Source organism: Siniperca chuatsi, linkage group LG9 (assembly GCF_020085105.1).
Source record: "Siniperca chuatsi isolate FFG_IHB_CAS linkage group LG9, ASM2008510v1, whole genome shotgun sequence".
NCBI classification, from domain to species: Eukaryota; Metazoa; Chordata; class Actinopteri; order Centrarchiformes; family Sinipercidae; genus Siniperca; species Siniperca chuatsi.
This window is the reverse complement of record NC_058050.1, coordinates 3,024,972-3,042,992: the sequence shown is the minus strand read 5'-3', so window position 1 is coordinate 3,042,992 and position 18,021 is coordinate 3,024,972. Positions and strand designations below refer to the sequence as shown.

The following is an 18,021-nucleotide window of genomic DNA, read 5'->3' as shown; positions in this document are numbered from 1 at the left end:
TCCCCAACTATTTACTAGAGCCCAATTGATAAATCGGCATACATGAAGAGCTCACAGTCAGTGATGGGACCGGCTCATGTGAAGCTAAAATATAAATGAATCAGTCCAAAGGTTTGGGAATTTAGTCAACAAACCGAAGTTTTCTGATAAGTTTCACAGCTATATTATGGAAGAGAGCTTTAAACACGTAACCTATATTTTGTTTTGTATGTTGTAGGACTATCAAGTTTTATTGAGTTTTTATCCTCTGATTGTAACTACTGCTGTGCAGAGTTATAGTATCATCAAATAAAATCAATCAGTCAGCTAAGCACACACAAATTTACACATGCACGCATAAGACATGTATACACGCATACAAACATACACACAGTCTGCTGGTATCTGTTGGTTCAGCTGCTGAGGAGTGATGTTCAGAGGAGGGACTTGTGTGTGTGTGTGTGTGTGTGTGTGTGTGTGTGTGTGTGTGTGTGTGTGTGTGTGTGTGTGTGTGTGTGTGTGTGTGTGTGTGTGTGTGTGTGTGTGTGTGTGTGTGTGTGTGTGTGTGTGTGTGGTGTTGACCAGACAGTTAGCGTCCAATCTGGATTAGACTGTCTCTACAGGATTAACCCACTCACACACACTAATGAAATGGTCACTAACACACACATAAGAGCACTGATTCACACATATTGTCATGGCCTCTTGACCACACACACCCAAACACATGGAGACACAGACACACACTTGCTTTGTGGCACTCATTTTTTTTTACTGCTCAGATACAGACACTCCCTCACTCAGCGTTTCTTTCATGTCTGACTGTAAAAGTTCTGAGGCCGCTGAGAGAGCATTTGCATGTCAATGTGTAAATTCGCACTTTTTACACAATTTGTGGTAGCCTACTTGTGTGTGTGTGTGTGCAAATGGATTTGTTCTCACTTGTTCTGTATGAAGATTTGTTGTATGTGTGTGTGAAAGTGTACGAGTGAGTTTGTGTTCTCGTGTGCACTCTGCGTGTCCTGGAGACAGACAGACTATGTTCATGTTTGTATGTGCCGTATTCTTGTGTAATGTAACTCCTGGCTGTATTTACTGTTACAGTCTTGAGGTTATGTGGTTATTTGGAGTTATTTGCCCCTGGTTGGCTGAGTACGGGATGGGTGGGCACACAACTGCCTGTAGGTGGAAAAACACTTTAATGAGCCTCCTCAGTTAGCGTCTATTAAACTGTCTGTTAATGTGAAACCTAAAATAGCTGCACACCTTGAATTTAACATATCAGTTGATGTATAATCATCCTCCATGTATATTTTCACTTTCTATCCTGTGTGAGCAGGTTTAAAAACAAAGGAAATGAAATTACGCTGAAATGCCCAATTTGAACACTTTGCAAAACTGCATACTTCTGATATGCAGGCAAAAAAATTATTGATTTTAGTCATTAAGAAAATTTCTGCTTTCTCGATTTTCCTTTTGAAATGTATTTGTTTTTATCTCCGACCACATGTTCAATCCTTACTAAAAGCACTTTACTGGGATAGTCCGCCTACAGAGGTTATAGAGTATTTGTAGCATTTCAACTGTTTCGCATTTGTCTGTAGATGTTTATCAGATTATCAATAAAGTATGTTTTTTGCGCCTAAACCTAACCAAACCCTTATTTGTGAAACAGTTGAATTGTTTAATCTCAACAGCTGTTTAAAATGTTACTCTATAAACTGTGTAGGCGGACCATCCAAGTAAAGTGTAACCAAAAGCAGTGTTATGAATTCATCTTAGATGCTAAATTAATTTCAGCTGTGAGTGTGGTCACTTGACAAATCAAACGTTCAAAACTAATTCTAAACGTCCCTTGATCTGCAGCATCAAAAAATAAACTGTCTAAACTTCATTATAAAAATGAAATTGCCAGAGCTTTTCAGTGAGTTACATACTGTCGGTTATGGCACCCGTCTGCCTGCCACACACACGAGTCTCTCTGTCTCTCTCGCTCTCTCTCTGTAAGCCCTCGATGATGAGCCATCTGATTAGAGCTCCTCTCTGGAGTCTGTTAACACACACACACTTTTACTGAGCAGTCTGTAGTCTTCATGTACACGCAAAGACAGATAAATCCACACACATAGACACATGCAGACACGTTTAGAGGCTGTTGAGCTATAGTCTCCCCACACACACACACACACACACACACACACAGTAAGATACCAGGCTGCAGTCTCCAGTCTCTAAACCCTCTCCGTTCTCATGGAGATAAGAAGTGCGTCTCATTGTTGGCAGACAACAGTCCCGTTATCATCTTATCAGAGAGCCAGTCCAATCTGGAGGAGGCGGGGCTTCAGAGAGAGAGTGTGTGTGTGTGTGTCTGTGTGTGTTTTACAGGGGTGGGGGGGTATTTTGATTAAGTGGGGGTCCTTTGTCATGCAACAGGTGTTGTTGTCACTCAATTTGTCTTGATGCTAAAGACTTGTGAGAGCTGCAGTGAGTTTGCATCGGTGTGTTAAAGAACAAAACACAGCTGACTGTTCAAACGTCAGTTAATCCTCATTCTCACTCCGGATGAACTGATTTACAATGTGACGACCAATCTAAAGTCATACTTTGTAAAGACAACATGTGCCTCATTAACACTTTGACCACAACCCCTGTCAGTGCAGTCTGAGACTGCATCCACACGAAGCCAGACAGCGTCAGACAACAGATAACAGAGTATAAAATAGTAATTTGATCGTAGCTCATAAATACTGATTCAGTCACTCACAGTCATTCCCAGGCTGCTGCGCTGCAGTGCTGATAAAATCACCATAATTACAGGTTAATTACAGCTGTCCTTTGTGATCAGCTATATTGAATGATTGAATGATTGATCACAGAGAAAATTAGAGGAGACAAACTTGACTACAGCCCCCGACCCTCACTGGACAGGCTTACGTCATCATTTTGCAAAAGCTCAGTTTTCCGTGAACACGCAGATTTATTCACTCTGGAGATCATTTAGGTAAAGCTACATTTTTGGGTGAGACAAAGACCAGTTTAGTGTAGATGGAGGACCAAACTGAAGAGAAAATTTTTTTAATTTAGCCGGCTTAATGCAGATGTACTTTGACTCTTAAGTTAAAATAGTAGAACGACTAATGTTTCTGTCTTCTGTGTGTTTCTGACCTGGTTATTTACAATTAGGCATTAGTTGTGTAACTTGTCAGTCAACATAAGACGTGAAGTTTAGACCATGTCTACACTACACCCGGGTAAATCTGAAAATAATTTTCTTTGCTTTGGCACTCCGTCCAAACTAAGACAGCATTTTTCACACTCAAAAACGAAGCTTTTCAAAGTGGATAAATCTGAAAACTCTAGCCTTATGCTTCGATCTAGACTAAGAAAACTGAGCTTTTTGAAAACTATGATGTATATCTTCTCAGACACAGTTCTCTGTGCTCTGTGGGCCCTCATTTTGAGTGCCAATATAGCCAGTCACACAGTACAAGGGTTATTATTAACCTGTATTTAGGTTTAATTTGTCAAGGGACTTTCTGATTATAAATTGTGATTTGATCTGATTTGACATCCCAGTGCAGAAGCGATCAAATCACTATTTTATGCTCGTTCAGTTATCTGACAACAGAAACAGAAAAATATGTAAATGAGAACAACTAAATTGTGACTTTTGCTCCATTTAAACACACTGTTAGTGGTATAACCTTCAGGAGGAAGAAGATATTTAGTCGTATGTGAAGATGTGTGCATTAATAATCTCTTTTTTCTCTTTTCTCATTCAGATAAAGACTCCAAAGAGAAGAAGGAGGTTTCCAGGGAGACGTCTGAGGCCAACGTGAAAGAAGAAGTGGGAGGCGCAGAGAAACCCGTCAAGGAGGCGAAAAAGGAGAAGAAGGAGTCGAAGAAGGATTCAAGCAAAGAGGCTAAAGAGCCCAAGGAGGAGGCGAAGAAGGAGTCCAAGAAGGAATCATCCTCCTCCAAGGAGAAGAAGGAGTCATCAAAGGAGAAGAAGGAGAAGGACAAAGACAAGGAAGGGAAGGAGGCCAGCAAGGAGTCAGGGGACAAGAAAGTGTCCAGGAAGTTGTCTGTAAAAGTGAAAGAGAAGAAGGAGCCAGATGCTGGAGAGGGCTGACAGGAGCGGTGCAATATGCTCACATGATATGCATACAGACACATACATAAACAAAACACAAGATACATGTCTAAACATCATACACATATACACACCAGGGGCTCGCTCATATAAATATTCATATATGTATACAGTGTGTACATGTACATGTAAACATATACAGTGCCTTGCGAAAGTATTCGGCCCCCTTGAACTTTGCGACCTTTTGCCACATTTCAGGCTTCAAACATAAAGATATGAAACTGTAATTTTTTGTGAAGAATCAACAACAAGTGGGACACAATCATGAAGTGGAACGAAATTTATTGGATATTTCAAACTTTTTTAACAAATCAAAAACTGAAAAATTGGGCGTGCAAAATTATTCAGCCCCTTTACTTTCAGTGCAGCAAACTCTCTCCAGAAGTTCAGTGAGGATCTCTGAATGATCCAATGTTGACCTAAATGACTAATGATGATAAATAGAATCCACCTGTGTATAATCAAGTCTCCGTATAAATGTACCTGCACTGTGATAGTCTCAGAGGTCCGTTTAAAGTGCAGAGAGCATCATGAAGAACAAGGAACACACCAGGCAGGTCCGAGATACTGTTGTGGAGAAGTTTAAAGCCGGATTTGGATACAAAAAGATTTCCCAAGCTTTAAACATCCCAAGGAGCACTGTGCAAGTGATAATATTGAAATGGAAGGAGTATCAGACCACTGCAAATCTACCAAGACCTGACCGTCCCTCTAAACTTTCAGCTCATACAAGGAGAAGACTGATCAGAGATGCAGCCAAGAGGCCCAGGATCACTCTGGATGAACTGCAGAGATCTACAGCTGAGGTGGGAGACTCTGTCCATAGGACAACAATCAGTCGTATACTGCACAAATCTGGCCTTTATGGAAGAGTGGCAAGAAGAAAGCCATTTCTTAAAGATATCCATTAAAGTTTGCCACAAGCCACCTGGGAGACACACCAAACATGTGGAAGAAGGTGCTCTGGTCAGATGAAACCAAAATTGAACTTTTTGGCAACAATGCAAAACGTTATGTTTGGCGTAAAAGCAACACAGCTCATCACCCTGAACACACCATCCCCACTGTCAAACATGGTGGTGGCAGCATCATGGTTTGGGCCTGCTTTTCTTCAGCAGGGACAGGGAAGATGGTTAAAATTGATGGGAAGTTGGATGGAGCCAAATACAGGACCATTCTGGAAGAAAACCTGATGGAGTCTGCAAAAGACCTGAGGCTGGGACAGAGATTTGTCTTCCAACAAGACAATGATCCAAAACATAAAGCAAAATCTACAATGGAATGGTTCAAAAATAAACATATCCAGGTGTTAGAATGTCAAAGTCCAGACCTGAATCCAATCGAGAATCTGTGGAAAGAACTGAAAACTGCTGTTCACAAATGCTCTCCATCCAACCTCACTGAGCTCGAGCTGTTTTGCAAGGAGGAATGGGCAAAAATTTCAGTCTCTCGATGTGCAAAACTGATAGAGACATACCCCAAGCGACTTACAGCTGTAATCGCAGCAAAAGGTGGCGCTACAAAGTATTAACTTAAGGGGGCTGAATAATTTTGCACGCCCAATTTTTCAGTTTTTGATTTGTTAAAAAAGTTTGAAATATCCAATAAATTTCGTTCCACTTCATGATTGTGTCCCACTTGTTGTTGATTCTTCACAAAAAATTACAGTTTCATATCTTTATGTTTGAAGCCTGAAATGTGGCAAAAGGTTGCAAAGTTCAAGGGGGCCGAATACTTTCGCAAGGCACTGTACAAGGCCACATAACTGGACACCATACACACATACACATTCATATATGCAGTTTAAATATATATTTACATGTAAATATACTCATTCAAGGCCATATATCTCACTAGCAAAGCAATGTCCTCCCAGGCGCATATTTACATTGTCTAGTAATAGCTGATCCTCACACACACACACACACACACACACACATGTCCTATGTCTCTGGGCTGCTGCTGCTGCTGAACCACACCACATCCAGTAGTTTTGGTCTGTGCACGCTGGGCAGCCATGCTGAGGTCTGAGCCCACAGAGAGCGATGAAGGCGAAATCCTCCTCCTCTCTTCAGACATTTCGCTGACTCTCTCCTTCCTCCTCCTCCTCCTCCTCCTCGTCTTCTTTGTCTATCCTCAGCAGCAGTTGAACCCACAGCCCTGTGGCTCCCTAATCCCAGTCAGGCCCCAAACCACCCCCCCGCCCACGCACACTTCTGGATGTGACGTCAGACCCGCCCTCTCGCCCCCTCGCGTGGCACCGGGCCTCGCCAGAGCCTCCCCCGCCTCGCCGCTAAGAATAAATCGCCTGCCGTGTCCAGCAGCCCCACTGCTTCCGGGTAAATCAAGGCCACATCCTACAGCCGCCACCACCACCACCACCCCCTCTGACCTCTTCCAGTCAGTTTTGTTTTTTAAATCTGGGACACTCAAGGACACGCGGCTGCTGATGGACACATACTTGGTGCTGCGGGGTCGAACCTGAGACTGTTTTTGTACAGTGGAAACCAACAGGGCGTTTCTGGAAAAAGCAGGGTGGCAATCAGCAGGGGAGAAGAGCCTGCAGGGCCAGTTTAACACCCGAGGCCTTTTCTGCTCATTTTCAAGAACATTATAGGCTGGATATTAAATACACTCCGAGGCACTTGTGTCGTCTGCAGCATATTTAACCAGCTCCATACGATACGGTTTGATATGTTACTGTAAGATGACCATAACTAGTGCCAGAGGAAGAACAGTCTTTCAGCAGCAAATAAACATACAGCGGGTGTAGGTTTTAGAATAAACTGCATAAGGTACTAAGTTATGTTAAAAGATTAGTTCACTCAAGTTACGACAAAGAAACATATTTTCTTACTTTTAGCGGTATCTAACCATGCAGATAGGTAGTGTGTGTAGTGTTTGGTTTGTGCACGTTCTGAGTAGGGTATCAGTTATTGAAAACTGTCCAGTACAGAAAGTTGGCATCAAATGTCTGGTCAGGTTTCTAGTTATTCTTTAATCAGCTATTTACAATTTAAATCTAAATGTTACCAATTCTAGACTGTATTTTATTTAGTCCTTGTATGGCTGACTGTGTTTAGACAACATTTAAAATTTGAGAAAAAGAAGTTTGGCTTATTTTGATAAAAAAAAGAAAAAAACATGTTTATATTCATCAAAGTAAGGTATCGGTAAAAAAGTTTTGATATTGGTATTGAAACAAATCCCAGCTTTTGTTTTGAGAGATCCGTCACTGAGATTTCTGCCTCCTCCCCAATACATTTCAGGTGAATAAAATTTTGTTTGTGGTGTATTTAAAAAGTTCAACAATGTAATTTCTTTCCAGAAACAGTGTCCACCCTGTAAACAGATTTGTTAGAGACTATTTCTACTGTAGAAAGGAGTTCCAGTGAAATCTGTGCGTTCTGTGAATTATCCCATTTGAAGGTGGGGTATGCGATTCTGGAGAAATCCAATACCATGACAAATACTATGATATAGAGCGAACCACACAGCAGGCAATGTAACTAATGTTGCTAGGTTATAGGTTAGCTTAGCTAGGTTGTGGGTTAGCAAACTGTCGCTACAGTAGCCGCTGCGAAGCTAACAGCCAGAGAAGACGAGACGGTTTCCCAGAGCCAGCAAACCAGCTCCAGACAGCAATACTTTTTTTTCAGCGCACACACTGAACAGCTAGCGGACCGTGAGGAGATATTTGCTGAATTTGACAAATAGATTTGTATTGGATTAGAATCACGTACCCCACCTTTAAGAGGGACACAGTTTTTGGAAAGACAAAATGCTACTGAGTGCAAATGTAATTTTGTTATACTATTGGGGTGGAGGCAGAAAAACTGAGAGACAGATATCTCAAGACCTGGGCTAATCAAACCAAAACTATCTGCATGATTTGATACCAGTAAATACGGTAACAATTATTTTGTACTTTGGGTGAACCACCCAAAAAATGGTATAAAGAACATTGATAAAAACAGGATAAAGAATTGTTTGATTGAGTATCTTCATAGAGTTTTTACTTGTTGATAAAGAAATCTTGTCGTTGACAAGTTTACAGATGTGCAGGTTTATGTAACTGGCTTCTTGTATGATCAGATTTACTGCATAGTTTACTATATATGCAGAAAATTAGAAAAACTTGATCAGTAAACTTGAAAATTAATCACGCGCTTTAAAATGAAACAGTTGGGGAATCTGTCTGGACCCATTTCATGATATAAAAAACATAAAAAGCTATTTGAGGCGTTTTCTTCCAGGATGAAGTCACCACTGTTTGTTAAAACTGAACAAAATGAAGACAAATTCTGGTCACAAACACATATGTCCTTGTTTGACAGTTTTACAGACTGGAACCTCTTGATGTTGGAGATATTGAATTACAAGCTTAAAGAATGTTTTTCTTTTTCATTGTAGGAATGTAAGGCTTTGGACAAACACTCACACACACAAACACACACACATAATTTAGGAGCTTTGAGCTGTATTTCTGCCAGACTTGAGGCTTATAGACTTCAGCCATAGATGCTGTGCCAGCTTAACAAATGACAATCCCAGCAGCTTTGTACAACACTACAAGTCTGCACCATGTCTGCATGTTCAGCTTCAGGCCTTCTGTCCACTGGGAAGCTTTATTTAGCTGACTGAACCACTGGTCATTGCTTCTTTTGTTGTTGTCTGACTGATCAAAAACCTGATTTAGGTTGGCTGTATTTTTTAGGGTTAGATTTGAAATATTTGGACTTTTAGCACAGATGAAAATAGATGAACTTGACAAGCATCGGCTCATCCTTGCCAAGGACGATAGTTAGAAAAGTCGGTGATGTTACAGAGGTTCCCATTGGACACAAGGCGTTACATGTTACTGTTTCAGAATACCATGATTGTTTGTTGATTGTTTGTAGGTTTTGCACTGTTGTATTAGCTGTTCAGAAGTACCAGGCTCCTGTCCTGAGTCTGCTTTTATAGCCACATTTCATTCCAAAAGGAGAAGTTCTGCACTTCAAAACAACTGATTATGTTGTCATTAACGTGATCCCCAACCAAGGAGTTTGAGAATGAAATAAACTTTATTTATGAAATATTTAGTAATAAAAGTAATCTACTGTAAGTAATCAAAGCCTTCAATTAGTGCTTTATTGCCATTTTGTTCATTGTAACAGTTTGGAAAAATACAGTGTTTCCTTTTATGTCTGTCTTTGCTTGTCTGGATGGGAATGATCGGGTTGAGTAATGCCAGTTTCACCTGAATTATTCTCAATCTGCTCATTTTAAGCAGATGATGTCATCTGCCAGTTTAAGCTCCTTCCAGATTAAAAGTTAGTTCATATAAATAGTCATTTTTCCCTCAGAGTTAGGCGCTGGGTCGTCTTCCTTCTGCACTGACATTGAAGCTGTAAGTAGATCATAATTGTCACAAAGTTCATGCTATGATGGTCTGAACTTAAAGTAAAATATCTTATCATCAATTTAAATGAATTGATTAATTAATGTGTATAGTTAGGAACAACATTGCTTGTGTTGCTTTGTAATACAAATCTCATCCAGACAGGAAGTTCTTTTCATCGCCTGGAAATTCTCAGCTCATTGGGTAAAATTCAAATAATACGTTCGTTTGCAATGTTAGCTAGCTAGCATAGAACACAGGAAACTGTAAGTGTAACTTGACACCTTAAATGTAATGTATGTATGTTTAGCCAATTACCACCCAGGTGTTTTGATAAATGAAGTCATGTGACACTGAAACATGAAGTGTAATTCTTGTTTATTACAACCTGATTCTTATTTTTGTAGTTTATGCCGCCATTTATATATGAAAATAATAACTGTGTACTCCCAGAGTTCATTGCTAAAATCTGGGAACATGGCGGCGTTGCAGAAGAGAAGAGAAACAAGCAGTCAGACAACAAACCCCCGGGGTTAGCCCCCAAGTTAACTTATTTGGAAGAGAAAATAAAGGCAAACAGTAAAAGTATTATTATTAATTATTATTATGTCTGTTGTAAACATCCCTCACAGTTTACAGACCAACTTCCTGGTTCAACTTTGACCTATTGTACTTACCATAGTTGTGTGAACACTGTTTTTCAGGTGTTTTTATTTTCAGGTTTTTCTCTTAAAAAAAAGTGGTTTAGATAATCTGGATAAACTGTTCTTATGACTGCTCGTGTTTCTTGACCCACCTGGCTTTTTTATGTTCCCAGAAGTCAGCTATTAACTGAGTGAGTCCTGTGTTATGACCAATGGAAATGATGGACAAAACTACAAAAATACGACCCAAGTTGTGACCAACTCTTTTAAGCTAAGGTGAGTTTGGAGAATTAGAAACTTAATGTAATGCAATTTGGCGTTTACAGGCCAAAGTCCAACACTCCTCGGCTGCGTGTGTAGCATCATGCCATTGATGCCCACAGCACAGCAGCAGCAACAATGTGTGTTGCCCTTAAGCCACCATTTTGGCTTGACATTGCATAAAAACCTTGGAGTTGTAGCATATTTCCAGAGTTTGAATTTCCGACTTTCCATCGTCTCCCGAACACAGCACGATTCTTACGTTTCCCTGTGTTCCCCGGAGAGCTGCGGACAAAGTGTAGAAACAAACCTAACACTTGTCAAGTTGATGAACAGGACTCAGTCTGACGGCTTTTGAAGTGATTTTGTTTTTTCTTTTCTTTTCTTTCGGGCTCTGGAGGCGAGGTCAGCTGCAGATTGGGTAACAGTGCTAAAGCAGAACTGCTGCTGTTTAATTTGGTGTGTACATATAGGAGCGCTGCAGATAGAGTTACACTCCCACAAAAACACTCTTCTCTCTCAATTTCTCTGTTTCTCTTTCTCAATCACTCAAATGTTTACATTTCACTCTCGCAGCTCATATCTGTTTTTATCCCCCTCCCTATTACATCTTTTTTAAATTCCCCCATGTCAACCTTTTTCTCTGTTTTTGTCTTTCTCTTCAAGTCTATTCATCGCCCTCTGTGTTGTCTTTCCCTTCATTTCTATATTTTGAAATTTCCCATCAATCATCTTTCCCCCCACGTTTTTTGTGACTTCCTTTTCTTTGTACTCTTTCCCATCTCCTTTCAAAGCTTTAAATCTTTCCCCCACCTTTTTCTCACCATCACTCACTCCATTTTAGTTTTCTTCTCTGTCAATGTCTCTGACGGGGTCATTCCTTTAGCAATAACTGTTTCTCAATCTCTCTCTTCCGATCTCTACATCCCTCCATCTATCAACCCTCACAAAATGATCAGCCTCTCTTTGTTGTTTCCTTCTCCACCCTTCCCCACCCACGGGATCTTTTCCTGGAACTGTGGAACTTTTTTCAAGAACTCAAGAACTTTACTCCCTGTGTCCAAGTTGGTTCCAACTTTAATTTCTTTGGCCATATTTCCAATCGTAAAAAATCTGTGCATCCAAGCACCACAAAACTGATGTTGGAATTTTGTTTTGAATATTTGTTTAGAATAATAAACATCTCTGATTGGTCAAACACAAACTTTGTGTGTTACACAACCACCGTTTTTGGACACCATGTTTTTCCCTTTGCTGGAACACAAGTAATACAGCTAAGAAATAAAGTTAAGACGGCATGCTGCGCACAGTAAGTAAAACAAGTAGTACAGCCGCAAAGTATCTCTTATCACATTAACGAGCATCGATCATACGTGTAGTCAAGTCAATTTTATTTATCCAGCCCAGTGGTTCTCAAACTGGCAGGCGTAGAGCCACTGCAGGGGAAAAAATGTAGGCTTCATGGCAGAAAACGTTTGAGAACCACTGATGTAGCCCAAAATCACAAATTTCCCTCAAGGGGCGTTAAATCTGTACAGCATACAACACCCTCTATCCTTAGACCCTTGATTCAGATAAGGAAACCCCCCTCCCCCCCAAAAATGGAAGAAACCACAGGAAGAGCAACAGAGGAGGGATCCCTCTTCCAGGACGGACAGACATGCAATACATGTTGCGTGTACAGAATAGACTAAAAAAGCAAAATTATAAATAGATTAGAAGAATATGGATCCGGGAGGATGTAGAGCAACTTCCAGGTGTCGCCTAACAGATGCAGGAGGACCTGAGCCACACAAACTCCTCTCCACAATGGAGACCTGGAAAGAGGATAGACTACACAAACACACAAGAGGCAAAACTCAAGCGCACCATTCACACACAAGGGAGAGAGACAAGACGAGAGGCTGAATCTCCTGATCCAAAACATCTGGTCCCAGGATGGCCGATGGTCCAGCACAGAGAAGTCTGAGTGAAAAAAGAGGACAAGGAGGAGAAAATAGGGAGAGAGGGGGAGATAGGCCCACAGCTTGGACGCTCATGTGCTTGTGGGACAACACACAAACGTATGTGTGTCCAATTAAAACGTCTCATCCCTTTGGCTGAATTTAAACGGGTAATTTTGGACTTTTTAGATGTCTGTTTCTGATGTTTGTGTGTGACTGCCTGTGTCTGTTGTGTGTTTTCTTTGTGTACCATTTTCTTCTGCTGTTCTCAGGTCTCTCTTGCAAAAGAGAGATTACCTGTAGAAATAAAGGTTATATAATATGCTTGTAAAACACAAATAAAGGAAGCAAAACAACCAAACAGTAAAGGAAATGTGTCTGAAGATGCTCTGCTTCTGAAGGCCTGTCTGCCAGTGGACATTTGAACCACAACGGAGACGCAGCCACATCCAGTGGACATCCGGGGTCATTTCTCGTCCATCCTACCGTTTCTTTTCTCTCAAACAAAACTAGTTCTTCACCACCCTTTTTCTCTCTTTCTCTAATTCTTTACGTCTTTACATCTTTCTTCTCTTACTTTTCTTTGTCTCATCAGTCTTTCTTCCAGAGTTTCACTTGCTTCCTCCTTTGCTCTCTGGTTTGCGTTTTGTATTTGTGATTTAAACACTTTTCCAGATTTTGTTTTTTCCTCCTCAGTAACTTCTTCCCTCATTCTCGCCTCGGCCCAGTAAACCGGCTCTGATGTGAGGAACCACCAAACATGGCTGCACACACCCAACTGTTAAAAACATCAAACAACAATACTTCAACAATCAAAGTGTAACCGGGCCGCAGCAGTTTGGACAGAGTGTAATGAAAGTGGAGTTTGGATTTAGACGTTGAGGAGCAGCCGGCTCAGTGTGGGTTTTATCTCGGCGCTTATTTCTGTCTCTCGGGGGTTTAAGGCGTAAACAAACTGGATTAGATAATTGCCGCATCATTTTACTCTCGCTGCAGATTTGAAGCGTCAGCAACGTTTCACCTCCGCCACAGGGAAGTTAAGTGGCTCGGATTTCTTTTTTGTGTGAACAATACTGATCCCGTGTTTTGATCCCAGGGGAAAATTACCAGAAATTATATTTTGTTTCCTTGGCAACACAGCTACATCATGTTTTTCTTTCCCTAAATTACTTTACAACATTTTCTCTCTTCTATGTGGATAGATAGAAAATTTATTTTAGATCATATTTTCTCCTCCACTGGTAACATTCATATTCATACCTTATGTTTCTGTTGTATGAGGAATGATACAGGTTATTATCTTGGTCCTTCCTTTTTTGAAATATAATATTATTTATAAATAATAAATACATTCATTTTAGTTTTTATTTATCATTATTTAGACTTTTTAGTTTAAACTTTAGATTAACTAAAGATTTGACTAACGTTAGATAGTATAAAATTCCCTGAATAACACAACTACATTCTGTATCCACCACACAGACAGATTTATAGTAGAAAAATATAGAAAAATGTATTCAGAATTATTATTACTTATTTCATAAAAGCTTTAAATGGAAATCTCAAGACACAGAAACACTTCTACCACTAGAGGGGCAGAGGACCCCCTTAACCAGCTAACACAGCATCTGATTAAGGGCCCAATCACATTGAAAACCACATTGAAGCAGGTGAGTTGAGTTTGATTTTGCATCTAAAGCATCTTTTCCCTTTGACCTTTAAAAACAGCCACATTCAATGTATGTGCTGTGTTTCTGCCTGTAGGAGGAGGCTGTCTGGTGTGTGTGTGTGTGTGTGTGTGTGTGTGTTCATGTTCTGGTCCAGAGCAGCAGGTAAGGAACCGAGAACTGAACTCTGCTGCAGTCCTGAATGGAATTTGACTGTTTTTCTCTTTCGTATTTTAGCTGAAGTTTACAAAGTCAGTTATGTGCTGAGTGAGTTTCATGACTTCTGGGCCCTTGAAACCTGTAAGAAAAGCATTCCTTTCTTCCCTCCTGAAAAACTGACTTTCTGCAGATATGTAGCTTCTGTCCGACAACAGCAAAATACGCCAAGAGATTAACTCGTAGCTCAACTTCCCTGTGAGAAGCTTGTAAAACCAGGGGAGTATGGAGCGTGATAGATCCCAGACCTCCCACTCTAGTTCTGCTTTTCTCTATCCCCCAACAAGACATGGAAAACACTTTGCTTCTTTACATCCTGAAATATATGCAGCATCAAACCCTCAACTTTTTACTCATGTGTTTCCCGGGTGTTCATTTGTTGTGAAAAAGTACATAAATTGTTCATAAAAAGCTCCATAAACCTCTAAAATATCTGCAGTTAATGTATTTATAAGGATGTAAAATGCAAGCAATTACATGTCACTAACAGTGTTTATTGTGTAGTTCCGCCCTTTGTGCTGCGGGTTCCGTCTGATTCAGGACTTCGACAGGACAGGACAGCACAGGAAGCATTAATCATTTACCAGACACACTGGCACTGAAACTCATCACTGATGCTGGATACTTGCCACTGAATGTTGTGAGCCCCTGCTATGTACTTACTTCTCAAAGGCATCAGTTTGAGAGAAATCTTCACAGAAACATGCTTCACACCTACTGTTAACAGCTTTAAATGTTACAATGCACTTATTTTTAGCCATGCTAGTGGTGTAGCTCCAGGGGTGGCATTGTTGGTCGGTCGGTCCACCGCTTTGGCCTAGACTGAAATATCTTGACTACTCTTGATTTATAACCAAATACTTGCAAAACGAATGACTTTCCCATCAGCCTCAATGCTACTTTGTGTAGTGCTAATTAGTAATTAGCATGCTAACATAATCTAAAATAAGATGGTGAACATGGTAAATATTATACCATCTTAACATCAGCATGTTACCATTGTCATTGTGAGCATGTTAGCATGCTGACGTTAGCACTTAGCTAATAGTGTTGGTGTGGCCCGACCAAGACAGCTGGGTCTAACCTCCTCCCCCCTCATAGCCTCTCAGAGCCAGACCTGCCGGCTGCAGGGGGCTTTAACCTCAGGGCCACCGGGCCACCGGGGCCGCTGCCTCCTGTCTGCAGCCGGTCTGAAGGCAGGAGGATGCTCAGACGATCTGAAAACCTCTGAGGACATTGTTCCCTCCAGGTCAGTCCTGCAGCAGCTCCATCCATCACAATGAGGCAAAGTAATGTCTTCACCTAGTTTCACCTTTTCCTCCTTATTTCAAATCCACTTCCTACAGACTAACATCTTCCTTTAATAGGAACCATTTGTTTTATCTTCTTAACTCCTTGACATTTGCTCTTTTGAGGTTGATGGGTTGATGAAATAGGGTCAATGTGAACATTAGTCATTCTAAAAACATTATCAATTTCCTCCTTTGCTCTAATTTTGTTTCACTCCTCACTCTTTGTTTCACATCTTTCGAGCGGTTACAGGAAAATTGCTCAATCTCTAAAATTCTGGAGTTAAACTTTTGGGCTTAATTGAAGCTTTTTATGCTGATTGTCTCATTGGATGTTGCTCAACTAAATGCTTAAAGCTCCATTAAACTTCATCTTGGGTTGAAATCCCCCTCCTCCTCTTCCATCACCTCTTCACCCAGTCGGTCTTGATGTATCACGGCTTTAACGCTGCATGAAAAGCTGGGATTCAGTTGGTTGGTTTGGTTCTACAGTCTAACTGCTCTCCCTTCTTCCAGGCGTTTTAAAAAAACAGATACTGTATGATCCTTTTTTTAACCACCATCTTATGTCCCAGGGTTGATCTGTTGTCTTCAGTACGTATGTTATATCCATGTTTCCACCTTGATGTGATCTTTTATAAGGAAATGTACCTCTGGCAGGTAAGGAAAAAGACTTTCCTCCAGTTTTTCTTACACAGGTGCGTCAGAGAGGAGCTCAGTATCTAAGGAGATTCCTGTGCACTGTCCTTGCATTCAAGACGTTTATTTAATCGGTACATCAGACATGGCTTCACTCCCTACAGACCTTCTTTGGAGTTCCTTCCTTGTATCTGTAAGTTCACTGAAACGCAGTATCAAAAATGTCTTTACTGTAAATTTAGATTGATGCGATGATGTCTGCTTCCATCGCCAAAGCATTTCAAATTTAGAATTTAACTTGGGCATAGCGCAAACCAGTACACTCAAGTTTCATTTACTTAAAGATGAACCCAAAATTGCACGTACGTCAGGTTATTTTTAGCACGTACTTCCTTAATTTCTCTTTTTGAACTGAATTTAAAACCGAAGTCAGACACTTGCTTGCTAATTGTTTATCAAGATAGAATAAAATTTCAAATTTTTCTAAGATTTTCTTAAACCTACAGACTCCTTTAAACCTGCAGCATTCATTTTTCTGCAGACTTTTTTTTTTTTCAATTTAAATGTCACAGGTTTGATTCCCAAAAGCACCCACTGGGACTCCTGCTGCCCTGAGCAAGGCACCGACTCCCCTGCTCACTCCCTGTCAGCTCCTCTGAAGTGTGTGTGTCATGGCTGGACGATGTGTGAGGAGGTCATTAAAGTACTCTGTGTGTGTGTGTGTGTGTGTGTGTGTGTGTGTGTGTGTGTGTGTGTGTCTGCGGTCAGGCCAGGTCACCCCCCCCCTCTCTGTTGCCATCTAGTGGTTAATATTACTGAAATATAACCCCACACACACTCTGAGACACTCTTTACCTCTAAAAGAAACACATTTTCATAGGATTTTGATGGTCTCTTTCATACACACTTTATGCAGTTTTGTTTTTCTTTCTGACACACACACAAACACACTCCTTTCCTCTGTTTGACAAACTTGCTTTTAAATACACACTCGCCACTCAAACCTTCTATCTACGACACTAACACACACTCTCTGACACGTTTCTCTTTTGACTCTCCTCCTCACTGTCTTTTTGACAGACACACACACACACACACACACACACACACACCTGGGCCGTGCCTGGCTGGTGTGTGTTTCCAGCGTGCAGCAGCACAGATCGAGCGGTGGCTGACGCTCAGTTAAAAGCTGCTGGGTGGGTCCTAATTATTTCTTTGAAGACTCACTTTTCCTCCCCGTCTGAGCTTCTGACGAGCTTCACTTTAAAGAGGCTAGACACACACACACACACACACACACACACAGTCATGCAACCCACCTCATCTGTCACATAAGACTTTAATGTCGACTCCAGACTGCAGATTTATGGGAACATAATGCTAAAATGTAGAGGAGTTTATATGGTGGAGGAGCGTGTTGAGTTTGACAAGAAAGAGAAGTTTTCTCTGTTTGCACGAAACAGAGCTGCTAATAGTCACATGTTACATCCCAAACTGCCAACATTCACTTGATGAGGATTTTGTTCAAAAGAAACCCCATTAAAGTTTTTGCTTATGGTTTAGCGTTGCATTTAAAATCCTCTGTTGAAGGAACTGTTTCTTTCAAATGAAGAATAGCAGAGAACTAAGAATAATCAGTTAACTCTCTCTTAACTGACTTTGAGTCCTGTCAGGGTCTGATCAGTGTCCCCTATAGGTTCTCCCAGACGCCAGTTTGGGAATCTTTGACTCCTTCAAGAGCCCCAAATGAGTCCTTGACTGCACTTTTGACAACCACAAGGACTGATTTATTTTGCGCAGGAGGGAGGGAGTTAATAGTCAGATGACATGAATATAATGCATGAATA

General features: G+C 40.8%; 1 protein-coding gene across 2 annotated transcripts in view; it reads left to right on the top strand.

Moving 5' to 3' along the window:
* The window catches only part of bbs9 (Bardet-Biedl syndrome 9), a 176,697-nt gene extending 172,430 nt beyond the window's left edge, over positions 1–4,267 (top strand). For both annotated transcript variants that reach the window (XM_044209474.1, XM_044209476.1), the window contains one exon: positions 3,762–4,267. In XM_044209474.1, coding sequence (XP_044065409.1) covers positions 3,762–4,111 — 350 coding nt within the window. In that variant the 3' untranslated portion in view covers positions 4,112–4,267. The remainder of the gene's footprint in view (positions 1–3,761) is intronic.
* Positions 4,268–18,021: the final 13,754 nt, after the last annotated feature.